This window comes from Saccopteryx bilineata, chromosome 1 (assembly GCF_036850765.1).
Source record: "Saccopteryx bilineata isolate mSacBil1 chromosome 1, mSacBil1_pri_phased_curated, whole genome shotgun sequence".
In the NCBI taxonomy this organism is placed as follows: Eukaryota; Metazoa; Chordata; class Mammalia; order Chiroptera; family Emballonuridae; genus Saccopteryx; species Saccopteryx bilineata.
Window position 1 is genome coordinate 307228931 of NC_089490.1, and position 27346 is coordinate 307256276.

Consider the following 27346-nt stretch of genomic DNA (forward strand, 5'->3'; position numbering starts at 1 on the left):
GTGACATTTAAAATATCTACAAATATGTTTTTCACTGAATTCAGATGACTATAGTGTTCAAACTACTATCTTTTTGTGACAGAGACAGAGAGAGGGACAGATAGGGACAGACAGACAGGAAGGGAGAGAGATGAGAAGCATCAATTCTTCATTGCAGCACCTTAGCTGTTCATTGATTGCTTTCTCATATGTGCCTTGACCTAGGGGGCTACAGCAGACCAAGTGACCCTTGCTCAAGCCAGTGACTTTGGGTTCAAGCTGGTGAGCTGTGCTCAAACCAGATGAGCCCGTGCTTGAGCTGGCGACCTCACGGTTTCAAACCTGGGTCCTCCATGTCCCAGTTTGACACTCTATCCACTGTGCCACTGCCTGGTCAGGCTCATTAATTAATTAATTTTATAGAATAATTAAAATTAAAAAGTGGGTAATTTCTTTCTAGAACTTGAAATTTACAATCTGGTTAAAGCAGTAAAATATCTGGCCACTAATATACTAAGAGCTTTTCCGGGGTTCAAACCCTCCCAAATCAAGATTCCATTACATGCCAATGTATTTCTCAAAGCTATTATTTATTCTGTACAAGGTTCCACTGTACATTAGATGTTCTTCTACTCTTGCTTACACAGTAAACAAGTGTACACCAGCCCTTTGGCTCAGGTTCACAGGTCTTCCCTGGAGAAGGGTGTCAGGCCAGTTAGAATTGGGGTTTCTTTCTCTGATGCTTCTTTCTGGGAGCACTGGAGAGCTCCAGGCTCCGAGGGGCACAGGCCAGGCCAGCTGAGTGGGTACAAAGAACTCCATGCAGAGCTCCCTGCCATATGCTGAACAGCTTTACTCCCTGGGACAGCACAGAAGTTTGCCCAACTACTTAGGGCAAAATTGTGCCCATGGAAAGAATCATAGGGCTCAGGCAAGATGTCTCAAAACACTCAGGCTCCAGCTCCCAGGGTAGGACTGAAGACTAATGCCAGGGGGAGCTGAGGGGCAGCATGGGCTTCCCTGAGAAACTCGGTCCAGGAGGCTCTGAGAAGGGGGGGCTGGGGAAGGAAGAGTAGGGGAGAAAAAGCCTGTTAAGAGGGAATAAATTAAAGGTGAGAGAAGCTCTAGAGATAAGGAGCTTGTGCTATCCTTCAAACAGCTGGGGAGCAAACCAGGGGCAATTAGAGGAGTGGGCAGGAAGAACTTCGTACACTGTATCATAGGAAATATCCTTTTACCGACTCTCTTTTTCATCTCACTGCAACGCAAACAAGCCAGGGGCAAAGGGCACGGCCCCTATCCCTCCCAGCCAGTCTGAACATGGTATGGGAAAAAGGGAAGTGGCTGAGGGATATTTCAGGGAGGGACAGTTACCCCCTGGTCCCCAATGCTATAAGGCACAATTCTTAGAGGCAATTAGATTCCATCCAAAACATTAAAAAAAACCCCACAAAACCCTAAAGAACAAAAACCCAAAACTTGTTAGATCCCAGGTGTACAGTGGCTGTGCTTTGGGCCTGGACAGTACCTACCTAGCACCACTGGGGGCCTAGCACTAGAAAAGTTGAATTTGAAGAATTAAAAAATAAAAACCAAAAAATGAAAAACAAACCAAAAAACACCCCAAAACTGACTAGCACAACATCCCAGCTGTGAAGAAGTGTGAAGAGCATCTACAGTCTGAAATTTTTAGTTAAGGTAAATAAAAAAAAAATTAGGCTTTTAAAAGCCCAAAACAGCTTTTTTCAAAGATGTCCCTGGGTCTGTCCCCCTGGAGTTAGCAGCTTGAAGAGGGCTCTTGGCTCATGGGTGTTTTTCTTGCTTCCAGACCAGTGAGCAGAGGGTCCAGATGAAAGCTGGGCGCTTGCAGGCAGTGATCCTCCCGGCAGGCTCCAGAGGGCGCTGTCCTCTCCAGACGAGCGGGCAGCGAGCCGCACAGGATCTTCTCCCCACACTGACTGTTGTTTATTACACTCAGGAAAAAACCAAAAGCTTAAAAATGAAAACAAGAGACGCCAACGGGGTACTGTGCTGGCTTCGGTCTCCATGTCCTGTTGGTTTTCCCTGCCAGGTGTGGCTCAGGAGCACCTGGCTCCCGGCTCCAGACCCTGACCAGGCTACAGCAATTCCTGCTGGGCAGCTTTAGTTTATTTTTCTCATTTGTCTGGGTTTTTTGTTGTTTGTTTTTTTTTTTTTTAAAAAAAAACTTTGGGTGTGGGGCCACCACGGGGAAGAGAAAAAGGGCTGCTTCTTGCTGCTACATACGGGAGGGTGGACTGGCCAATTCGTAGAAGAGCAAATAGGCATCGCTGGTGCGCACTTGGCTGGAGGACATGGGTGTGACACTGTGGAGAGAGCAGGGAAAGTCAGAGCCCCAGTGAGGGGCCATGAGGACAGAGCTGAGTGGTCGAGGGACAGAGGGCCGGTCTCTGACCTCTCTGGTGTACACCCAGGGCCAACCTCTTTTTGATGTCTTCTAGAGATTCTTCACAGGGACAGCAGACTATACATGTTACATGGCTCTCTGGCTCTAACCTTCGCTGTCAAGTCAAGGTGGAAGCCATACAGATAGGTAAGGAACAGGGGTCTGAAAGGGGGCCTGTCTGAGAAGTCGGTCTCACCTGGAGTCATTGAAGGTGTGCCATTCGCCTGTTGCCGGACTCCGGCAGTAGGCTGTATAGTGGCCGCCCATGGTGGTTCCAGAGTGATTGGACACAGCATATAGGTTGTAAACAGCATGGTCTGTGGAGGAAACACAGGGTTTCAGGACCTCCCGCTCCTGCCTCTATCCCCAGTGTTCAAAACTCACTCCTCAGCAGCTCCCCTCCATCTTGTGTCCTCCCGTCTGTGTCTCAGACGCTGGCGCCCTGCATCCTCTCTTCCTGCTGCAAAGTACTCACTGGTGTTTTCTGAAGCAAACTCTCTCAAGTCCAGATCTCTTAGTGGGAAGTTCACAAATGTTGTGAGCTTGCTGGTTCGTATCCTGGATTCTGAGAACCGCTTCAGATCTGGTATTGATGGGCGTCAAGGGTGGCAAAGACAGAGTCAAAGTAAAAGGGACTAGGTCCTAAAGGGCAGGTACCCCTCAGTAACAGGAGAGCAGACGAGAAAGGCTATCAAGTCACTTTTCTCCTAGTCTGTCGGCTTTCACCTCAGCCCCTGTCATCAGTCTCTCTCCGAAGTCAAGTTTCTGCCTCGATTGATCTTAAGGATACGAAGCACCAAGATCTTTGGGAACCTCTGGATAGAGAACTTCTTTATACACCTTTTTCTGGCTCGGCAGCGACAGCACGTCTAAAAGACATGACAGACAGGACCAGAGAGGACTGTTTGAATCCAGTAGCTGGTGACAGCGTCTTCCAGAGGGGTCTCTGGGAAACTGTTCTTATGGAAGGTGACTTACAGGCTTTTCATCACCATCAAGCACATCTTCCTTGGTGAAGAGCCTCATGCAGTCCATTAAAGTCACCTCAGGATATCCTCGCTGGCAGAGAAAAAAGTAAAGGTCAGAGGTCAACACACCAAGGAAGTAGAGTGGAGTTTCAGAAGTGCGGCCACAGGGGTGCATACCTTAGTGATGGGCAGTGAGAGGTCCCAGAAGGGATCAAAGACTGTAGAACAGTAACCACAATCAGTGCAGGTCAGGGAGCTCTTCAGCTGCCCAACAAAGAGATCTGGGGTAGAGAAGGATGCATGCCACTTAAACACAAGGAAGTGAGCCTGTGGCCTTTCTCACTGTTTCTGCCTCAGTTTGTTGGACGCTGGACAGAAGAAAGGTGGCCTGGGAGAATGACTCTTACGATTTTTCATGCTTTGCTCCAGCAAAATCACATAACAGAAAAATCAGGCATTCCCCCTTTCATGCACTTACCCCCAATCCGACTGTCTTCCCGTTCTAGATATTTCCTCCACATCTGTCGCCCTTTCTCATCATCACTAGGAACCAGAGAGAGGAAGCCAAATTGGGTTAGAGTTCAAACCATGGTAAGTTTAAGGGTCTATCAATCTAAATCCTTAATGTTCATAATTCTCAAATCTTTATCCCTGAAGAAGTAGGTAAAAAAACTCAAGTTCACAAAGTTTTGCTTCCACAGGCTTCTCCTCTTACTTACGGAAGGTGATCGAGGTTCTCAGGATTGGCCTTGGGCCTCACTGTTATGCGGTTCACCTCATTGTGGAGCCCGTCCAGAAGAAAGCGCAGGAACTCTTGAGCATCCTGCTGACTGAACCCAAAGAGAAGAGAGTGAGCAAGCCCTCCTGTCCCAAGAAACTGCTGTTGCTGCCACTCACCCTGCCCTTACTTATAGCCGACGAAGCGCGGTGCGTATCTCTGGATCTGGGTCTTGAACTCAGATGGGCTCACCACATCATTGAGAGATGAAGTCCATATGGACTGGATGAGTTTTGCAAACTCTATTAAAAGGAGAGGGTGAAAGGTGGAGGACAGGTGAGACATTTTCCATAAGCAACTTCAAAACCTGAATCTTCCCCAAAAAGTGGCTAAAAAAGGAAGAACAGGAATGGTACATGTAAGGGGGAAGTCGGACCAGGTCCGCAGAGAGGTTCCTCACCTTCCATGAGGGCCCTGTGTGCACTGCTGCTGTGGCTGAGATCCCGCAGGTAGAGCCTCTGGAGGCAGTAATCCCTCAGCTCTCGGGTGTTGCTCAGGCACTGCAGAATGGAGTTCATGAAGCACTGCAGGAAGTGATCCAGACAGTCAGTGGGGAAGAGAGACCTTGCCTGGACTCTCTATTTACTTAGGATCAGAGGCTCTCAGATTCCTTTACCCTGCAAGTCAGTCCTCCCTCAGCCTCAAGCTCCTTTCCTTGTAAGTGAAAGGGTCAGAAGTGAGGCAAATTCCCACTGTGGCACAAGTGACATAATTAGTTATTTACTACAGAGACATATAAAAGGGCCTGGGTGAGCTGGACAGAGGTTGGTGGGAAGTGACAGATGTCCTTGAGGAGAAAGATCCAGGAAAGCAGTAGGCTGACAGTTAAAAGGGCAACTCCCCTTTAGTAGTGCTTTCTGCATGGGGCAGGGAGTCAACTGGAGCCAGGAGACTGTCCCAGCTGGGAGAGGAGGGGTTGGCCTCTGGAAAGAAGTAGGTTGGGAAGAACTCACCGTGTTCCCAAGGTTTCGAAGGCCGGCCAGACCCTGGGCACTCTTAGAATTCTGTAAGCAAAGGACACAGGGCATATGAGGTTGAAGGCAAAGACGCTGGGCCCATGCTAGGCTCACTCATGCGACTCTCCCCCAGCTGGAGCCATGAGCACCAGGCCACGCGTGTTATGCTCTCTTCAACTTTAGTTTACATACCTTGTAGGAAAGAGGATTGAGAAATGTCTGTCATTTCCACTACACAACAAAAATATTCTTCAGGATTTTGCTTTCTTTTATTGACTATGTATATATTTCCCATCTTTAAAATTTTTTTTTTGACAGAGACAGAGAGAGGGACAGACAGGGACAGATAGGCAGGAAGGGAGAAAGATAAGAAGCACCAATTCTTTGTTGTGACACCTTAGTTGTTCATTGATTGCTTTCTCATATGTGCCTTGACCGTGGGGCTACAGCAGACCGAGTGACCCCTTGCTCAAGCCAGTGACCTTGGGTCCAAGCTGGTGAGCCTTGCTCAAACCAGATAAGCCTGCGCTCAAGCTGGCGACCTCGGAGTCTTGAACCTGGGTCCTCTGCATCCCAGTCTGATGCCCTATCCACTGCACCACCACCTGGTCAGGATATTTCCCCCCCACCTTTATATGACTCTGCTATCTTGGGGACTGGAGATGGAACTAGAGACTAGGATGTCATACATTTGGGAACATATTTGATTCCTGGCTACTAGAAATTTCAGGTACCAAATTCAGACACTATCTCAAGCATTTGTACCCCTAGATGTCCAATATGTAACGCAGTCATAATAGGCACTTCAAAGAAGTCTTGAAAAGTTCAATGACAAAAACATCTTAACTGTGTTTAGATCTTTGGGGAAGAGTGTATAGGGGGACACCTTAAGTCAGCCTGCCATTATGAATGGCCAGAGATAGCTGGAATTCTTTCCAGGTGAGCTCAGCTCCTGAGGGCTGATTAAAGCCTGGCAGAAGCCTCCCTGCCCGGCTCAAGTTTCAACATTCTGACTGGCCACTGGCTGGTCATTCTTGTGATAGCAGATTATGGCCAGCAGAGGTAATCAGCTGGCTAAGGTGCCACTCTTGTTCTGGTCCCTACTGTGGAGGCTGGTAAGGGGGTTGGAGAGAGAATGGGTGCTAGGTGGGGAATTCTGAGCATGGTTTGTCCAGGTCAGTGGCTAATTCTGGCCCTACCTCCAAGGAAGCAGAAAACCCGTAGGCTCAGAGTGTTAAAGAAGCCATCTGTAGATGAGCCTGCCACCCCCTCTCAGGGAGGGGGCCTGGGAGCAGGCAGCTCTGGAGCAACACTGCTGGAGAATGTTCAACCAGCGCAACCCTGATCAGAACAGGAGCCTGAAATAACTCAGCTAAAATTACTCATTCCCTGTGCTGACAGTCTCTAAGGCTGTCAGCAGCTCAAAGCCCATAAAGCTGTCAACTCAAGGGGCGTGAGGAGGGGAGAGGTAGGATGAAGGAGGACTTTTCTCAGGAATGGACATGCTGATCCATCCCATAATTAGGAGAATCCCTCCTCTCCAGTGGTCAGGTCTAACACTAACAGGTAGGGAAGGAAATATATCCAGAAGAAAGACCTGGTTCCTACTGGCAGCTAGAGAGAAAAGCATGTTGGCAGCAGGTGGGTGTAAGCATCCTTGAGGAAGTCTGAAGTATATGGCCCCAAACATAAAATTTAAATCTTACATTTTTTTTTTAACAGAGAGAGAGAGTCAGAGAGAGGGATAGATAGGGACAGACAGACAGGAACGGAGAGAGATGAGAAGCATCAATCGTCAGTTTTTCGTGGCAACACCTTAGTTGTTCATTGATTGCTTTCTCCTGTGTGCCTTGACTGTGGGCTTTCAGCAGACTAAGTAACTAAACCCTTGCTTGAGCCAGTGACCTTGGGTCCAAGCTGGTGAGCTTTTGCTCAAACCAGATGAGCCCGCGCTCAAGCTGGCGACCTCGGAGTCTCAAACCTGGGTCCTTCAGCATCCCAGTCTGACGCTCTATTCACTGCACCACCGCCTGGTCAGGCGAATCTTACATTTTTGACAGTCTAAACTCTGATGTTCCAGTAAGAAGGCCAAAACAGAAAGAATCCCCTGGACAAAGACCTTATCAGCCCTGGAGAAGGCCTTCCTTGGGGCCCAACAAAAACATTGAAGAAGTTTGTATGCTGTACATTTGGAGCTAAACATCAAATCCTGCCCACAACACTATTCCCACCCTTACACCTATTTCTGGCAGTGCTTTATTGGGTCTTACCCCTATGCCTCAGCCAGCATCTGTTTAAAGAGGCTGGAGAGGGGCCTGACCTGTGGTGGCACAGTGGATAAAGGGTTGACCTGGAAACACTGAGGTTGCCAGTTCAAAACCCTGGGCTTGCCTGGTCAAGGCACATATGGGAGTTGATGCTTCCTGCTCCTCCCTCTGTTCTATCTCTTCTCTCTCTCTCTCTCTCTCTCTCTCTCTCTCTCTCTCCAATGAAAATGGATAAATAAAATCTTTAAAGAGGCTGGAGAAGCAAAGCATTCTACCACTGGTGACCATGTCAATCTCCACCAATGTAGTCCCTCGGATGAGAAAGTCGTCACTCAGCTCCAGTAAGGATGGGGCAATGGGAAACTGGAGGTGTCTTTCTCCTGAGGCATTCTGTGGTATTGACACTTCAACTCTGACCCAGCAGAGTAAGGGTCAAAAAGAACCTGTCATCACTTCCAGTTAATATTCTTGAGATCTCACCTTACTAATGGCCTGGTGGGTGAGAAGTTCCTTTAAGGCTTTGCTAGGACCCTTCGTTTTTTTTGGGGGGAGGGGATAGTGTCATGCCATGGTCTAAAATTTCCTGAGCTCAAAACCACATGCCAATTTCTAAGCACTGTGTGTTGAAGGGGGTTGGTAACAGGAGTCAGGGGTGGGAGCAGAGGGGAGAGCAGGTCTGTTGTATACCCAGCCAGATATTCTTCTGACATGAATAGGCAATCAGGAGCTCCAGGGAAAGTCAGCACTTTCCATTCCAGAGAGGAACAAAATGTCCCAGGAGTGACCTTTCTTATGGGGAAAACAATCTTACCTCAGGGCTGACAGGGAGAAGCTAGAAATGGAGAAACTGGGAGAGACCCCATCTCATAGCCAGGAGAGAAGGAAATGACTCCAGCTGGTGGTATGCTGGAACTCATGTGCAGAGTTGAGAAAGTCTGGATCAGGAACTTCTTACTATTAGCCACCAGCAAACCTAATTTTGACTTAGCTCCAGAAAGGAGATGCTACCTACACAGTCAGCAAACAGATCTGAGTCACCTTCCAATGAAGGGGGGGGGGGGGCGCTCAGGAGTAGCCCACTCTGGGTTAATGCAGAGGAAACATCTGGGTATATGGGCCGTATAGAAAGGTGGATTGAGATTTATGTCTTCACATTCAAGATCCCAGTAAAGGGCTTTCCTGCGTACTTCACCTGTGCCATGAGGGTGAGCCATGAGTCCTGCCTGCAGCCAAGGAGTCTGGTGTGGCCCTGGCAGGAGCAGTGCATGCCTTGCTCACTCGGAGCTGGGGCCTGTTACATAAGATCTGTCAAGCTCTGGCCCCTTCCTCCTTCCCCAAGTGGGCAGTACCCGGCTTTTAGCCCTAGCATTACTCTAGGTGGCTACTTCATTTGAAGGATCCAGTGCCCAATTTAGCAAAACTGGGGAGCCTTGGAAAGAAAAGGGAAGTTGACCTTTTTCACTGGTCCACAACTCCTCTGCCCTCCGTCGAGTCAAAGGATCCCTGTTACCAACCCTTTGGGAGGATGCCCTTTGGGGTCAGTGGGGGTGGGGAGGCAGCCCCCTTCTGACTAGCTTTTCTTGCTGGGCTTAGAGTCACAGCGCAGAGTCCAGCGTGTCGCCTGTTCCCTCACATGCCGAGAACTAGTCAAGGTTACGCTTTACTACACCTGTCCTGATAGGTGCCAGGAATAAAGAGCCCAAGTACTACCTGGTGCCAAGGTTACGAAGGCGGAGGGGTTGGGAGACTTGGGGGGACGCGAAGGCCGGGACCTCAGGAAGGAAAAGGGGCTGCGAATAAGAGTGAGATCACCTGGGGTGGGGGCATTCCTTGCCAGGAGACCCTAGAAAAGGAGAAGGGGAGGCCGAGAAGAATCCGTCCCCGGTCAAGGGCGCGCGGCGGACTCGGGGCAGGGAGAGGTGGGCAACGCGGGCAGGAGGCGGAACCCCAGGCCCTCCACGTGGGGGTCCCAGAAAGGAGCCCTGCGTACCTTGGCTTTGTTGAGCAGGAGCCCCACGAAGGTGGAGAGCAGCAGGGAAGGGGAGAGAGGGGAGCGCGGCCGCAGCTCCTTGGCGAGGGCGGAAAAGGGGGTGGCGGGGCCCTCCTCGAGCAGGGTCACGGTGTAAGAGGTGCGCATGCTGGGGAGCGAGCGACGGCCTCCGCCCCACGCCCAACGTAGGCCGAAGGGGCTCGGGGGAGGACCGCGCGGTCTCACAGCCCGGACGTGGAGCCGGGAGCCGCCGCAGGACACGGTCCGCCGCGCCCGTCGGTAACTGCTCCGGGGCCAACCGCGCGCCCCTCCGCCTCACCTCCCGGCGCGCGCCGCCAACCGCCCCGGCACCCGGCTCCGCGCCCCGGCGGCTGACGGTTCCCGGCGCCTCGGGCTCGCTACGTCAGCGCCGGGCGGAGCGGCCCCGCCCCTCCTTCGCCCGCGGACCGCAGCGGGGCCGCCGCGCCGCCCGCGCCTCCCACGGCCTGCGTCCGCCTTGCCGCGGAGCCCCGCAGCCCCGGGGAGGACCGGAAGGGGCTGGGACTCGGGAAAGTTGTCTTGGAGGCCGGTAGAGGACACGTCCCCCAAGACAGAGTATCAGCTGGGTGAGCCTCCCCTACGGCGGCATACAGCTCCTCAGCTGGCGGGGGTGGTGGCGCTGAGGAGCCACCAGGTCACTGTGACAACCCGACGAAGGCTCGGTGTTTTCTTCGGGGGGAAAGTGCACGTACACACAAACGTTTGTAGGGGCACTCAGGCACAGCACCAGTCTGCGAGGGGCCGTGAGCCCAGGTCAAGGAGATAGATTGCCAAGGCTTACAGACTGACACCCCTGCCCCCTCCAGTCCTAGCTTGGCCCATGACTGAGAGAGGCAGTGCTCATATTTTATAAGGTGCACTAGGTCACTGTCCTTTTTGGCCCCAGGTAAGAACTTTTTCTGGCCTCTTTTACCCAATTAATTCCATCTCACACAGAATCTTAACTTTTGTTTTTTTGGAGGTGAGGGTAAAGTAACACAATGGTGGTGAAATGGTGCTCAGCTGTTGTGGGGTGACTGTACAACTCTGACCCTAAGGGCAGCAGTGCTTGGAGATCAGAGGTCGTTGCTTTTATTTGGTGCTCCACCCCCTCACCTATCAGGGGCCAACACAAAATCTGCATAGAGAAAGCATCTTGCCTGGGAGCTTGCTATTTTTAGCCAATATTTTTAGCGTTTATAAATAGTCTGATAGGCAGCAGTGTGAGCTGTTACTCATCTGTGGCTGCCTTCTGTTCCCACATGCACATCCCCGCATGTGCATGTACTCTGCACACAGGACTACAGCCACACGGGGAATGTACTCAGGACACACATGTGGTGGTGCCCTAGGCCACCCACTAAACAGCAATTTCCTGCTAATGAGAGGGGAGCACACCTGGTTGCCCCCATGTGTTCCAGCAGTGGTGGTGGGAGGAGTGGTCAGGAGGCAGAGCTGCAGGACCTTCTACTTGGTGATAAAGGAGGGTGCTAATGTTAGGAGAGTTGATCTCCACAGTCACTGTCCTCGTGACCAAACCTGGCCTCTGGACAAAACACAATAGCATTTTTCTGCATGTACCCTCCTAACCACAGTCCTACACTATCTGTAGCAATGCTTGCATTTTGTCACATCACTTTTTCCTGGGAACATCTAGAACACCTGACTCTTGCATCTAGTCCAGAAGCCTCAGGTAGCCTTGTCTGAAAGGTGTCTATTGGCTCCTTCCACTGTCACCAACCTCTCTCTTTTCTGATCCCTGCCAACCAACTTGCTCTTATTTCTCTGCTTCACACTTGCCTTCTTTCACTTAAACTGCCACCAATCAAGTATTTGCTAAATGCCAGGCACTGGCTAAGTGCTTTAAATAAATTACTCCAATTAACTTCCATAATAACACAAGTAGCACAGTAACTATTACCTCTATTTTATAGATGAAGAACCTTAAGCCCCGGGAGTTCAAATGACTTGCCAGAACTGCAAAGCTAATAAATTGACAATGTGGACTGAGACCTATCCTACAGCAAAACTCCTGCTTTTAACAACCATGAGGTTTTGGCATTGCTTCCTGGTCTCTGCTAATTACCTCCATAATGCTTTGTTTTCCACAAAGCTAGCTCTAAACATCCTATTACAGCATATGCCCAGTCTGCTAACAGTTTCCACTGTATAAATTTATCTTAATATATTTATCTTTGTTTTATAAGTATCTCTAAGGCTTCTTTATACTATCAGTTTTGTTTTTTTTTTGCATTTTTCTGAAGCTGGAAACGGGGAGAGACAGCCAGACAGACTCCCGCATGCGCCTGACCGGGATCCACCCGGCACGCCCACCAGGGGCGACGCTCTGCCCATTCGGGGGCGATGCTCTGCCCCTCCGGGGCGTCGCTCTGATGAGATCAGAGCCACTCCAGCGCCTGGGGCAGAGGCCACGGAGCCATCCCCAGCGCCCGGGCCATCTTTGCTCCAATGGAGCCCCTGCGGGAGGGGAAGAGAGAGACAGAGAGGAAGGCGGGGGTGGGGGTGGAGAAGCAAATGGGCACTTCTCCTATGTGCCCTGGCCGGGAATCGAACCCGAGTCCCCCGCACGCCAGGCCGACGCTCTACCACTGAGCCAACCGGCCAGGGCCTCTAAGGCTTCTTTAAATGGTCTTACATTGTGTGTTGATTGTGCCATCACACTGAAAACTCCTCAGGGATAGGGTTGTGTTTACTTAATAAATGGTGTTGATCTCATCTCTGGATGGGGCCAAACCAAACTCTGCAAGGCATCCTGGAAGTCCCACTGAGCCTCAAAGGGTGGGGTGAGTCTGGGTTTGCATGCTGAAGTAGGGTGCTGCAGGATGCAGTATCCAACAGGCGTTGACCCACTGGAGTATCTGGCCTGTTCCCCTATGACTGAAACCAGCTATGGGAGTACTCCTACCCTAGGACATCATAGCATTCTGTCAGCATGCTTCTTTCCTCTTCCCTGGGGTACAGAAGGGTCTGGGTATTGTTGGGAGCTCTGGGGCCCAAGGCGGGGAAGCTCTTACATGGGAGCTCTTTGAGAAGTCCGGGAGGAGGGGATAGAATTCTCAGAGTCATCTTGTCAAGCAGGTCTGCACAACCAACAAAGAATTGTGGCTTATTTCTCAACTAGCCAAGCCCTTGTGAGAACCTTTCTCTTCAGAGCCATTTCTTGAAGTGGAATGGGTAAAGGATTTATAGTTGGCCTCCTATATCGGAGGGTTTCATATCCACAGATTCAATTAACCTCAAATTAAAAATATTTTTTAAATGCCAGAAAGCTTTGGCCCTGGCCAGTTGGCTCAGTGGTAGAGCATTGGCCCTGTGTCTGGATGTCCTGGGTTCAATTCCTGGTCAGGGCACACAGGAGAAGTGACCATCTGCTTTTCCAGCCCTCCCTCCTTCTCTTTCATGCTCTCTCTTTCCCTCTCTCTCTCACTCTCTCTCTTTCCCTCTCCTGCAGCCATGGCTTGATTGGTTCCAGCAAGTTGGCCCCAAGTGCGGAGGATAGCTCTGAGGTTTCCACCTCAGGGGCTAAAAATAGCTTAGTTGTCAAGCAATGGAGCAATGGCCCCAGATGGGCAGAGCATCAGCCCCATAGAGGGCTTGCCCCATGGATCCAGGTCAGGGCACATGCATATGCAGGAGTCTGTCTTTTTGCCTTCCCTCCTCTCAATTAAAATAAATAAATAAATAAATAAATAAATAAAATGCCAGAAAGTTTCAAAAAGCAAAACTTGAATTTGCCAGGTGCAGAGCACCCTGCTGAACCCATGCAAATGACGTAATGTGTAGGAATACCCTGCTGTAGTCCAAATGCAAATATTAGGTTGTGTGCAAATACCGTGCCGTTTTATATAAAGGACTGAGCTTCAGTGGATTTTGGTATCTATGGTGGTGGTGATGGGGGGGAGGGTGGTCCTGGAACAAATCCCCAGCAGATACTGAAGGATCACTGTAGTCTCCTGGGATCTGAATCTGGCTTTGCCTTTGTGACTCTCTGACTCAGATATACTGACCTGACCTAAGGTTCATTCTTGTAGCCTGAAACTGTCACTTCTTAGAGCCTGTGGTTGGCCTGCCTCCCCTGTGGGATAATTAATTTTCTTCCCCTCAAATCCTTCCTGGCATGGATAGAGTATAAACAGAGTCTGAGTTAGCTCTGTGATGGCAATTCTGAGTGTCCTGCTTCCTCAGATCTTAGCAGACAGCTTGGTCCAGGGTTAGAGACACTGCTCAGGCCCAAGCAAATGCCTTAAGCCTCAAATTAATAGCAGGAGTCCTGCTCCTGCACACAGCTGCTTTTATCACTGCAAAGGGACAGACTGGTGGCCTGACTGACTGGTTGAACTGGTAGGGGTTCAGAGTCCTTGGGGCGTGGGCTTTCAGCCCACACATGCCCTTGGGGAGGAAAGGCCAGGAGGAATCTCTGTTTCTCTGTATCATTCATACCCCAGGACGCCAAAAGCTCTACTCCTTTGAGCCTCAGGGCAGTGTGGCCTGAGCCAGCTGGATTTTAGAAGGCCACTCATTTCCCTCTCTTGCTTATACCTCTGTGCAGGGTGCCAGGTTCACTTATCCTTTGAGGTAAGAGGGTGCAGAGGGCTATGGGTACAGCTCTGGGCCCTGAACATGATGTTCATTTCTATAGCCAATGGTCAGTGGAGCAGCTCCTCCAGGGGCAGGGAACATTTGCCAGGCTTGGATTTACTTCTACTTTGCTGAGATCCACCCCAGCTCCACATTGACTCATGAAGATATCCTGGGGTGGGGGTGGAGGAGGAGGCAGGGAGGATGGTGCTGGGCACTGAGTGAGAAACAGCCTGGACAAGGCAGCAGCAAGGCAACCAGCCAGGTCACAGCCCACAGGCGGTCTTCAAGGAACGGAGACAGGAGTGTGTTGCTGACTCTAACCACAAACCTCAAACTGACTGCCCTTTCTTTCTCAGCAGTTTGTACCCATCCTGGCTGTGGGTCCCCATCTGGCTTAAGATCTCCTCTGAGTGACCTTCCCATGCTGTCAACACAGATAGAAACTCTGAGGAAGCTCAGCCTCCTCAGTGTGGCTGCCTGGGTGGGACAGGCCCCAGGGTCTCAGGCAGCCAAGTTGGACAAACAAAACCTCAGGGATGCAGCTCTGTGTGGCTGGGTACACAGGAAGTCAAGGGACGAGAGAGTAAGGCCACACTTCTCACTTAGGAGCGCTAGGGCAACCCCTGCCATCCCAAACTTGTTCTCTTTGGAGCACCCCCACTCACTGCATGGCAGCAGTCAAGTCCAAAGTCCCGCTCAAGACAAAAATCACATGACCTCAGTTTATATAATCTCCCTGTCACTGAACAAGAGATGAGTTAGCCCCAGGGGCAAGTAGGACCCAGTTAACCATAGGACCCAGATACCTTAGGTTCCCAGACCTTTTGCTCCTAGCCACAGGTCCCAGAGCAGAGGGCAGAGGTGTGGAGGAGACTGCTTGGGGAGAATGGGCTGGGCTGGGCTCTGAGTCTCGTCCCTGGCTCTGCATCTGAACAGCAGGTGCCTGGCCTGGGGACTGCTCTGGAGGGTGGGGCCAACCCGCGGCTCTTCTTGCGGATTGGAGAGGGCAGCCTGGGCAGAGGAGGGAGAAGGCAGGGCTGGTGCTGGCAGGCTGAATGCCAGGGCTGGAGAAGGAGCAGCTGCAGGGGGTGGAGTGGAAGAGGATTAGGATGGATTGTAGGGGTTAAATCGCAGTCCTGGCAGGGCTCAGTGGGAACAGCTTGTCCTTAGGCCCACAGAACAGGAGAGGTGGGGCGGAGGGGGGGCATAACCAGGTTGGGTGCTAGGGTTTTTGGTCCTCTGCAAGGCCAACGTACCTGGCTTGGAGTTCCCACTGGGGGGAGTGAAAGCTTTTTTCCCTCCTTAAATATCAGTTTTAAACCATCACATCCTTCTCCTCCAATGTATCTGCATTTTAAATGGAAGGTAGAGCCCGGGGCAGCCCTCGTTATCCTAGGCTGAGCCACACTCCTGTGGACTGGCATTCTGTTGGTGCCTAGGCAAGCATGGGGCACTACTCAGAACTCATGCACCCCCCCCCCCCCCCGCCAGTTCTTTACTGTGCTCAGCTGAGTCTATGATATTCCAAGTTCACGTTGGCTACTACTGTGAATGAAGGGAACAAGTCTGGTTAGAAAGGTTCGACCTTGGTTGGGACCTGCTATTGCCCCCCCCCCCCCCATGAACGTCAACTGTATTTCAAGTCAGCCCCAGGGGTCTCAGAGGAGTCAGAGCAGGCTGGATCCTGCCACAGGGTGCACTTTCAAGCCTTTGTTCCTCCCAAGGCTGCCCCCCCCCCCACTCTAGTCAGCTGCCAGGTGCCGGGGTTCTGTCACTTTTCCCCCCTTAAGTTTGTAGGGACTCTTCCATAGCATTGCATCGGCTTCAGACTCCTCCACAGGCACTGCTTGCTTTCAGCCTCATGACATCGCTGTGCAGTGGGCAGGGCAGGCATGGCCATTCCCTTTTATGGGTGAGGGAAAAGACCTCAGATAGGAGGTGTCCAAAGTAAAGAGGCCAACTCTTCCTTCCCTCAGTCACAGCCCAGCTCAGGCTCAGAGGCCTCTCCCTTTCCACTACCTGTGACCCTTGAAAACAAGAAGGGCTGCCTCCTATTGCACCTATTTTAAGAACTTATTTCCCCAATTGAATGTGAATGCACTGAGGTCAGGGACCAGGCTCACACATATCTTGCCCCCTGGAAGGGTGTAAGAAGGATGAACATTGAGCACCTACTATGTGCCAGGCCCTTTTACGTATAACCATGGTTCCTCGTGATAATCCATTAGTGGGAACTCTGATCAGTTGTTTTACAGAGGAACCAGGTTCAGAAGGTAAGGAATTTCTCAGAGGTTACCCTGCTAGTCAACTGAGCACCTGTAAATGAATGAATGAATGAGAAGATAAGATCACTAAATGCAGACATGAGAAGAAATTCGAGCTGGTTTTAGAAAGAAGTGGTCCAGGCCCCATGAGCAGGGTTGTTCTCATCTCAGCAAAATACAGTCAGCTCCAGAAAGTGAGGATGAGTGTGGTGAGGACAGTGGATGCAGTTAAATCAGGGTCTTACACTGTTGAGCTCTTGGGAGCTTTTCCTGGGTAGCAATATCTTTTTTAGCATGAGCTCAGAATGGAACACTAACTCAGCTGTAGGGCATTTTTAGCCTTACCTAAGTGTGTTGTGAATTGTTTCTGGAAGGGAATGTTAAGGTGGCTAAGTGTTCCCCAGGACAGTGTGTTACTTTCCTGAAGTCCTCTCTAAAAACTCCTCTCACCCTGGCCCTGGGGGTGAAGGATGGGGCCTGGATGTCCACTTGGGATGGGGTGCAGGGCAGCCGACACCAGGGAGGTTTGGGATATGCCTGTGTGGGAAGGGGACAGAGTCCCAGTGGAATCTGTCCCCTCAGGAAAGGAGGAGACCCTACTATCTCATCATTGGTGCTAAGAGCGGGTCTGTGCTTTATCTGTGAGGAGGAGGTTTCCAAGCCTCAGGGTACTTAAAGATGACTTGAAGAGCTTGTGAGAAGGTAGTTCCCAGGCACTATCTCTAGAGAGTTTGATTCAGGGTATCTGGGTGGGGCCCAGGGTCCTGAATTATTAAGCTCTGCAGGTGCTTCTGATGTAGGAAGTCTGCAGACCCCACTTTGAGGACATTGCATACCATAAAGAACCCTTCTCTTTAGTAAAGTTGGGGGAAGACCCTCAGGAGCCTCTAGGACCTAACCCCTCCACTGAGAGCCATTTTCTAATTGCCCCTGAGATGAGCAGCACCAGACATGCCTAAGTGGATCATGCTCTGACCCAAGCACACGCTCCTCTGAGAGCACATCTGTCTCCCAGGCCAGCTCTGTTTCCCATTCCTTTCCCAGACTAGCCCTCCAATTTAGCCAACCCTGCCCTGTTAGGCACCAGCTTTTGTATCTCCCAGGGCACTTCACAGATGGCCTGCCAAGGCCAAGACTCTCCAGGCAATATCAAAATTGTCCTCTCTAGACCTTGAGTTATTCCAAGCTCCAAGGTCTCTGACCAGAAGCCCCACCCCAGTCCTTCACTCCTGCTCCATTTACCTGGAAAAGCCCATTCAGCAGCATTTCTTGTGATGCAGCTATTGTTTTAAAAATGTACATATCCTAGGAGTAGGGGAAGTGTACCTAAAGTGAAGGAGACACAACCCCTAACTCTTCTGCCCACGTGCTAGCCTGTCCATCATACCCACCCACTCACCCATCCTGCCATCCGCTCACCTACCCACTCACCCTCTGTACATGCAGTCAGCAGGCCAGCTGAGTTCTGTGCTGCTCTAGGTACAAGGCGAGGGATCTAGAGTTAGCATTTCTTTCTCATCCTTGGAGCACTTACCACCTAATGGGTTACCAACAACTACAGAAAAGACAATGTAGTCTGTGCCCTGAAGGAGGTGTGTTCAGTGATTATATGTGAGTGAGACCATGCCAGCCTTTGCTCAGTCTCCAGCAGAGCCTCTTCCCTCATTGCAGCCCAGGATGACTGGAATATAGAGATATTAGGTTGTCTAACACCCTAGACAAATATTTCTGCAAAGACACATGCCAGAAACTGCTGTCTAGGGACCGTGGTTCTGAGCCAGCCAGTGTCAATCAGTGGGGAGTCCCTCCTCCCCAGTGGCTAAGCTCAAATGCTAAGCGGGTTCTCCAGGCTGAGAAATGAAAGCCTGAGCAGGAGAGGAGTACAACCAGAGCATGGAGGCCTCTCTTACCACAGGGAACACTGGTGGTCTGGGGACCTCAGCATCCAGTCCAGGATGGGGCAGGGCCTGCATGAGACCCTGGCATGTTGGGTAGAAAAGTAGAGGATAAGAATTGCAGTGCATCTGGGGGTATCTGGGCATTTCTGGGAGCACTGCTGGACCATCGTCGGGCACACAGGACCTGAAGTGGGTTTCCTAGGGAGAGTGGGAAAGTCTCTGAGCAGGCCAGTGAGCCATCAGGGCATCAGATATGCCTAGATGACTTCCCTGGCTTGTCCCCACTAGGGCTGCAGGAGCAGCCACTGTGATGTTTGAGAAGAAAACCTCTGCCTTCGATCATCTATAGAGTTGGGAATCTTTCCTTCAACCTGGCTCTTCTATATCAGTGGCTGCCTCCCCAGCCCATCACCGGGTCCCCAAGGGGCAAACTCACCATGGTGTCTCGCCCTGGGGAGCTGGAGCGGCTGGGCCCAGGGGCCTGGCCCTTACCCTTCTCCCACAGAGTGTAACGGCCACTGGGTCGGTAGGTGGGGCTGAGGACTTCAGGGACTCGTGAGGGAGGGGCTTGGACAGGCACCTGAGGTGTGCTGCCCTTGCGACCATAGTTGTCCAGGTAGTTGGCCAGGTACTCGGAGCGGCTGGCTGCCTGGCAGAGTCCCGGCAGGACACACAGCTCCTTGCGTGTGCGGGCCAGCACAGGGCTGCGGCCCAGGTTCCCAGGGTCTATCCGGTAGCTATCTGAGGTCCGCAGGCTGGAGAAATCCCTGGCCAGATCTAACTGACTGTTCGACTTCTTCTGGGTCAGAGTTACCCCCTGGTTGCGGGTATTCATGGGCAGGTAGCTGAGAGAGCTGCTGGTTATTCCATAAGGGAATCCACTGCCCCCGCTGAGTCCACTCCCTGAAGGCCGCTCCGGGCGTTCAGTGCCCAGACTCTGGCTCTCTGCCTTCTTACTACCCCCGATGATGTCTGATCTCAGCAGGGGGTGGCCCCTGTCATAGTCCAGGATGGAGGAGGGGCCATAGGTACTGGGACGGGTGAGAAAGCTGGTTGGGGGGCCTGGTTTGAAACCAAGCCTCTCCTTCTCCAGGAAGGAGGCAGCTAGGTTGGCTCCATAGGAAGAAGGACTGTAGGTGCCATAGCCTGATTTGGCGTAAGGGGCATCTGTGTAGCGGGCCGATTCTGTGTAGCGCTTCAGGGTGGAGGAGAGCTGGGACATCCTTCAGGGCTGCACTCAGTGGGGACTGGGAGCCTCATGGGCTGAAAGACAAGGAAAGCAGTTGTCAGAGGGCCCTGCCAGGTGTCAGGCTCCCACTGTACCTGCTCTCCATCCCCAGCTGGCCAGAGCCTTAGATCTCAACCAGGGGCCACCCAGTCCATTTCCACAAGAGGCTGGCCTGCTGCTGAAAAACATGCCTGTGCGTGTGTGTACACACACATGCACGCAAGTCTGCATGCACCCCTGCACTCACACCTCAGGGAGAGTACAGTAGTGGCTGGCTTTTATAAACCACACAGGGCAATTAGTCTCAGCACATCCTGGCCCCTGAGTGCTCCCTTCAGTAACCCAAACATGCGAGCAGGAACTGCCCCCACCTCTGCAGCCCTCCAAAACCACACCCAGTATTCCAGCCCAGATCCCATCAGCTTCCTCTCCTCAGCTTCTGCAGAAACTCCCCAGCTGGAGGGATGTCACTGCCCTCAGCCTTTGGACTGAGAGCACTGGACAGTTAAGAGTTAAGACCGATTTCCTCCCTTCTGACTTATGGGATGAGCAGGAGTCTTTTTGGAATCATAGACTGCGCTAGAATGGCTGGGGGATCATTTGGTCAGATTCCTGGTGAGGAAAGAGGCTCATGAGAGGAAGTAATGGGGCCTGGGAAGAGGTGGAGGTTAGTGAGCATGTGGCAGAGAGGGGACTTGACCTTGGTCTCCAGACTCCATCCCAGAGTTCTTCCCTGGACACGATCACCAGCTGTGGTGGGGGAATCCTTGTATGGTAGAACCCACCCTCTTCACTGAAACTAAGTCTTCTAAGTGGAATTACGCACTGTGGCCTTCCAGGAGTTCCCCTACCGGTATCCCTCCCCAGCTCTTCATGGTGATAATGACATACACTGGGGCCCCCTAGAGGTTAAAATCCCACACTGCAGGCAGCACTCATACCCACCCCAACTCCTTACAGCTGCGGTAGATCTGGTAAAAGAACGCAGAATCACTGAGTTAAGGAGGTTTGAGGGCCCCAGAAGTCATCCATTTTAACCTGTCTGGTGTACAGATGGGAAAGCGACACTGATTTGCCCAAGGTCACACACAGCAGAGGCAGGACTGGAAGCCAGGTCTTCAGATCTCCAGCCCAGGGCTCCTTACACTTTACCTGGGTTCACCCTTCCCCATCAGAGTTAGGCTCACTTGGAGACCTGCAGAGCCCTTTCATCACCATAAAAGTTCAGGCTTTATCTACAATGCTGCTGGAGGGCAAGAGAGGAGCAAGTAGAATCAAGCCCCTTTCCTGAGGGCCATCAGGGGTTCCGGAGGGGTTGGGGGGGCAGGGCCACCCGAGACTCTCGGAGCACTGTGTGCAGGGGCTGGTTTTGACTTGCCCTGTGACTAACTGGCTGGGTGGTTTTGCCCTAGTCATTTAACCTCTCCAAGCCCCAATTTTCTCGCCTGTCAAGTGAGTATAACATCATCATCATGATTCCTACCTCACAGGGTTGTTGGGAGGAAGAAATGAGATAATAACATGCGAAAGCCCTCAACAATGCCAGTGGTTATTATTTCCTCCCCCAGCCCCTGCCAGGCAGCCTGATGGGCTCCTCCCTTTGTAGTCCTGTAATAAATAATGTCAGGGCTGGCTATTTCCTGGCACTGGTGTCTTCTTACCTCAGCCCTGAGCACCAAGGTTTCCCCCTGCAGTGCCCAGTGAAAGGAACTGATGAGCAGGCAGTGGCCACAAGCTAGCTGTTTAGCAGTCAGTGTTTAGCAGTCCATAGCCAGCTCTGGCTGGCAGGCCAGCCCATGTGGGCAGAGACGAGCTGAGGGCTTGGCAGGGAGCACCAGAAACTCAGTCCATGAGAGGCTCGGAATAGTTGTGGGGGTAGATCAACAGGTGGCCACTTCCATACAGGCCCTCAAACAAAACTTTTAAGCCCCTGCCAGAGCCCTCCAGCAATTCTGGTCCACATTTATTGTGTATCCTTTCCCCACCTGGCCCGGGGACCCCCTATTTCATGTACACTCCCTTGCCCATTGCGCTCCCACCTCCAGCACAACTTTCACCCCTTTCTGGGAAAGGTAACTGTAGAAACACCTTATTCAGGGTTGGAGGAAACCACAAACTGTCCTCCCATTTGCTTAACTTTCTGGACTGCAGAGAAGGAAGAGAGTGAAGGGTGAGGGAGGCCAAGGGGAGAGACAGAGGTACAGAGCTGGGGCTGGGTCCAGTCCTGCTCTGTTTCACTATTGATGAGAGCTCCATCAATAATTCAAAGTCAAAGAAACTGCAGGTCTCAGGAGCCGGGCTCTGGGACACCTAGCAGCCAATCAGATATGACCCACCCTCTCCCAGGGCATGAGTTCATGCCTCCCTTCCAGGCTGTCGCTCTCCCTCCCCCACACCAAGGCGACCAGGGAATTGGTATTCTGCAGGCAGTGCTCGCAGCTCATGACCTCTCCTGGCCCTACTGATGATGCAGAAGTGCTGGGGCCATTCTGGACAGGGACAGACAGCTCTGGGACAGCTGATAGCCCTGGGAAGGGATGGGAGCTGGAGGGAGGACCACGCCTTCTGGCCCACAGAGTCCCAGGAGGGTTCCTAAATCCCTGCTTTTCTGTCCATTCCAATCTGGCAGGCAACCGATAGACCTCCTTACTCTCGGAAGGAGCCTGGGGAGGTGAGGAGGCAGCCCCCTGGAAGCTGCCTCTCAGCACTGGCTTACAGGTCCTATGTCTGGAGACCCTCTAACCCCTGCCCTGTTTCACTCTTAAGAAAGGTGCCAGTAACTTTTCAGGAGAGCAGACAGCTTGAGTTGGCACCCCTTGGTATTACCTGGTGGGGCTGACCCTGGAGGCTGCAGAACACACCATGGGTGGGAAAACAGGCCAGGGCCCTGACAGTATCCTTGCTGCACAAGACAGGAACAGGACTGGCAGTTACATGGTGACAAGTCTCCTTGTTGCCACAGGAACAGCCTGAACTGAATGGCTCTTTCATGGGGCAGTGGGAGGCAAGCCCATTGGCTGAGACACCCCCCACCCCTCCCTGCTCAGCGTGGGGCCCCTGCTGCCTGGCTCCTTCCCTGTTTACCCGGAGCTGGCAAGTACGGGCGGGCGTGTGGCTCCAGGTGGTGCCTCCTCAGGTGTAGGCCACCTCGGACAGCAGAGTTGGTGCACCTGCCGAGCTCCTTCTCTGTGCCATCTTCACAGAGGTGCCTCCACTCTCCCCTCCTCTACTAGAGTTGCCCCTCACTTTGTTCAGTTTTCCCCCTTTGGGAGGGGCAGCAGCATTCCTCTGCACGGAGCCTTCAGTTTCCTGATAGGACATGTGAACCAAGTACCATCACCCTGGCTGACAGGTATTGAGCACTTCTGGACCAGGTACCATGCTAAGTACTTCACATGCAGCCTTAACTCCAACACTCAGAGAGCCCTTGCCACGTGCCTGGTGCTCTTCTAAGCACGCTTCATACAGTGTCCCCAACCCTTAGTGCAGTTTTAAGCTTTAATTCTTTTGGAAGAATAAATGCCTCAAACTTAAAAACACCGTTTGAAGGTTTAATTTATTGCATTAAATTGAAATTAAAATTATTTTTATCAAACTTTAAAAGAATAGACAAGAAATTTATATAACGAAGCACTCAAATGAAGCATTTAGTGTTCATATTTCTGAAGTAATTAAAGCTTAAAACTTCACTAAGACTTCTGGGATGCCGTGATTAACTCAATTAATCCTCACAACTGCTCAGAGTAGTAGGTGCTATTAATATGCCCATTTGGCTCTGGCCAGACAGCTCGGTGGGTTAGAGTGTCATCCCAGTATGCAAAGGTTGCAGGTTCGATCCCCGGTCAGGGCACATACAGGAACAGATCATGTTTCTGTCTCTCTTCCTCTCTCTTTCCCTTCCTCTCTCTCTCTCTTAAAAAATTTTTAAATTAAAAAATATAAAATAAAAGCACTTTAAAAAATGCCCATTTGCAGATGGAAGTGATGTGGTTTTCTCAAGGTCACATTGGGGAGAGTGGCAGAGCTGGGCTGGGACCTGTGTTCTGTCCTCTGACAGCCACCCTGAACTTGGCCCACCACTTCACACTGCCCTGGCCTCTCCTTGAGCTGGCACAAGGTTGGGCACCTGGGATTTAGGTCGGGGGCGTCCAGGCATCACTGTCTAGGCAACAACATGGCGGGGACAGACTCCTATAGGAGCAGCCCTTAGGAATTTGCACGGCAGGGGAATGAAAGCGAAGTCAGGTGCAACCTTACCCCCAGTACAGTATTGATCAATGGCAAGATGGTCCAGAAGGCCTCTATTTCACTTGCATTGCCAAATTCCTGCACGCCCCCTGGCACGAGGGTCTAGCCCCTGCCAGTGCCCTGGGCTCAAGGCCTGATTTGGACATGCACCTCAGCCTCCTACCCTTGCTGCTGCTCAGCCCACTTACCAAGGTACCCAAGCTAGGTGAAGCAGAGATTAAAATGAAACCTATCCCCCAGGGGCAGCCAATGCAATCAGCCACTGTCATTTCCTGTTGCTCACGTGAAAGGCTCCCTAACCTGCCCAGCCAGCAGAGGACTTGCTCCCAAGGAATCCCAGGCACTCCTGGCATCCGGGGTAGGGGATGGGTAATGCCCCACATCCCAGCAGCCTTCCTGGCCCCTCCCTGCCCAGATTTGCCCTGCTTTCTGGGGTGAAGGCATACCAGCTTCTGTGGCCTTGTCACTGCATGGATAGAAAGCCCCTAGCTGGGTTTCAGAGGCATGCCTGAACAGGGTTCAGTCTTGTGCCTCCTGCTTGGGTGTCCAGGACAGGTGAGTGAAGAGAACCAGCTAGTACTGCCAGGTGCTTGGGAACCTTCACAGTGGTGAAGGCAGAGCTTCCCACAGCCTCTTGCGAAGGAATATGGCACCGCTGAAGTGCTGACCTGGAGGGCAAAGTGGGCTGGGAGGGGCCCTGTCTCCCCTCACCTATGCACTCTGACCCTCTCTTTTAGCTGGGATGTCCTGGCAGGTGTGGAGGATGCAGGGAGAGTGGAGGGTTGGGGTGGGGATATTTGAGCGCACATCATCCTGGAGCCCTGTCTGCTCCTTTCAGGCCCCCAGGAGCCTCAACCTGCTCCTCCCTCCCAGCCTGGTCTCTGAAAGTTTAGCAGCCCGCGATCAACCAGTTTAGTGCCTAATAGCCTTACATGCCTTAACAGGGGTTCCTATAAGGGAATTTGGGTCTATTTCTGTCTCTTTTGCTCCCAGTAGTTACTCAACGGGCTGGGAGAGGGGCGGGAGAAGAGGTAAAGAGATTGGAGATTAGAGCAAGAATCCTGACTGGTTGAAAAAAGTGGGTGGGCCCAGGGTAGTGTTTCTATTGGATGATTCTTTGATTTGGAGTTGGGAGGGGGTAGACATCTCTACACTTTCAAGAAAAGGCAACGGAAATGGGCCCCCAGGTTGCATTGCATTCCTTACACCCCCTTTCCAGCCACCTCTGTTCAGGCACTCTCCTGCCTCCTCCCTAGAGGACAGCAGCTTTCTCTCTCCAGGACTTCATCCTTCCTCTGTCCTTGACGTCCAGCTTTCGGTCTTGCCCATAGCACCCACTAGGCCTGGTGGGGCAGTCTCTCAAATGTTGCCCCAAACAGTCCAGGGCCCTCTGTGCAGCGTCCCTGTGAAACTCAGATATTAAAGGGGCAGCTACTAACCTGTGTTGGGGGGCAATGAACAGGATCTGGGGGCTTCTTCCCCAGCTGGGCCAGGAGCGCACGCAGTGGAGAGCCCGGAGGCTGGAGTATGACTTTGGGTTGGGTAATCCGGTGTTCAGGTTACTGGCTGATAAATATAGTATCTTATCTGACCTCACAGAGATGGCTAGCTAGCTCAACTCACTTGCATTCCAAGTCCAGGGAGAATTAAAGGGGCAGCGACAGGCCCTCCTTTAAGGAGCTGCCCTGATGGGCTGGTGCCAGGCAAGGAGATACAAGAGGACTCTTTGAATGGGGAACATTTTGAGGTGGAACAGAGCGGGGATTCAAGGTGAAACAACTGGAAAGAGAGTAGTAGATGGGGGATGGAATGAGGCAAAATATGGAGAAGGAGGTGTCAGTCACAGAATTAGAGAAGAGGAAGAAGCCACAGTGCTAGTTCAACTCCTTTAAAGATGGAGAAGGCCTCAAGGCAGACAGCAGCTTGCTCAGGGGTACACAGATAGTGAGAGGCAGAAGAAACTGGCTCTCAGATTTTCAGTCCAGATTCTTTTATCATGGACTTTCAGGTCTGGGCTTATATTCCAGTTCTTCCTCTTTTATTGTCTCTGAAACAGCGGGCAAGTCACTTAAGCTGCCTGAACCTTAGTGCCATAACTCACAGTTGTGAGAGTGAAATATTTGTCAATTTCCTGGCACATAGTACGAGTTCAATAAATATTAATTATTATATTGAATACTTCAAATTATTATTATAATTAGCGTAGTATTTTAGCAGCACCTCCCAGGTGAAACTTCCTAGGGAGAAGAGGGCCTCTGTGTTGTCCTTGGAGGGCCCTGTTCTAATGCCAGAGAACAGCTCCATGCTTTTCTAAGCTGGTCTGTGTCCTGTAACTGGCAAGGGCAAATGGGGCTTGCTCTGTTCCTAGCTGTCCAGCCCACCCAATTGAGAAGGACCGGGCCCATTTGGGCTTCATCCTTTGCCTAGAATAATATAGCAAGTACAAATTCTCCCAGGCTACTAGGAGAAAACCCAGCTGCTCTGGGTGGCTCCACTCTATCATGTGGGAGCGCTCAGTATTTCAAGCCACAGAACTGGGCTGGGCAGGGTCACAGGAGGAAGGAGCAGGTTTCTTAACCTCTCAGTTGGTGCTCTTGTTGGCTCTCAGTCTGTTTCTTAGTGGCTCTTTCTGAGGACTGAGAGTCCCCAGGACTGTGCCTCCACCCTGTCTCAGCAGAAGCTACTGACTCAACTCGGGTCCTGATGATGCACTTCAGAGGACGCCCTTGTCCCAGCCCTCATGCTAGGCTCTGTGATTACTCCAGTGTGGTATGCATCACCGCATCAAAGGAATAGGGGATGCCCCGACTCCAACTCAACCAGCTCTCCTTTCCTCCACTTTTTATGGGGTCCAACTTGGGAGACCTTCTCCCGCCCAGGCCTGGGGAGGTGAGTATAATCACAATCTCCAACTCAGCCCCATTCTAGAAGCAGCCAGGTCGGGAAGTAGATGTTCAGTTCTCAGAGAACAGCTAGAATATGTTGGCCAGGGCTTCTCTTGGCTAAGTTGTCTTGGAGCACCCCTCCCCCACCTTTTGGTTTGGGATTGGTAAGAATTTCAAAGATGCCTTTATCTGGTTGAGATTGGTGGAAAAATCTCCCCTTCCAATTAACTGCTGCCGTCCTGCCACCCCCACTCCCTTTGGCAGACTAAGAGAGGGAGTCCCCTGCCCCACCCCGGGAGCTTTAGGAGGGAGCAAGTGAGATGCATGTACACGTGAGGAAGGGACTGTCAGTGTCAAGGCGGCACTCTCAGGCCACATACCACGCAGGGCACAGAGACCTGGACCTACCAAAGCAGCATTTCCTTAGAACACATTGATCAGTACACAGATGGCTCTTCCTGGCACCCTGGGCTGTCAGCTGGCATAACACACACACACACACACACACAAACACACCCCCCCCCCCCACCCCCCCTGGCATCCGCAGCTGGAGCTCCTCCGCGGAGCTGGCACTCGCCTTACATTTCTAGTGCCCATTCTGCCCAGGCTGTCTCTGACACCTTACTTTTTGAGCTTCAAAAGCACTGACCTCTGCATCCCTCCTCCCCAGCCTCCGACAGGTGGTAAGTACCTGCTTTTTCTCCGAGGTTGGACGAGTGGAGCTGGGTACAAGCATGGAACTACGGGTGAGTCCCGGCCGGTATTAGCGCGGCACAGCAGTGAGCAGCAGCTGACGCAGAGTGTTCGCTGGCTTGGGCTCCAGCCTGCCTCTCCTCCACC

The 27346-nt window shown here is 51.9% G+C and overlaps 1 protein-coding gene across 6 annotated transcripts; it reads right to left on the reverse strand.

Moving 5' to 3' along the window:
* Positions 1-550: 550 nt before the first annotated feature.
* USP2 (ubiquitin specific peptidase 2) lies at positions 551-27346 on the reverse strand. Of its 6 annotated transcripts, none has more exons than XM_066246889.1 (14): positions 27198-27346; positions 18582-19408; positions 18158-18343; positions 5104-5154; positions 4551-4674; positions 4281-4392; positions 4092-4202; positions 3851-3915; positions 3550-3653; positions 3383-3463; positions 3195-3273; positions 2880-2987; positions 2601-2721; positions 551-2324 (listed from the first exon to the last, which is right to left on the reverse strand). In XM_066246889.1, the coding sequence occupies exons 2-14, from the start codon at positions 19365-19367 to the stop codon at positions 2237-2239; spliced, it is 2016 nt and encodes a 671-aa protein (XP_066102986.1). In that variant the 5' UTR covers positions 19368-19408; positions 27198-27346; the 3' UTR covers positions 551-2236. The 6 variants fall into 6 exon arrangements, with proteins under 6 accessions (XP_066102986.1, XP_066102976.1, XP_066103002.1 ...); XM_066246879.1 differs by lacking the exon at positions 27198-27346 and adding an exon at positions 25061-25153; XM_066246905.1 differs by lacking the exons at positions 18158-18343; positions 27198-27346 and adding an exon at positions 25061-25153 and having other exon boundaries at positions 18726-19408.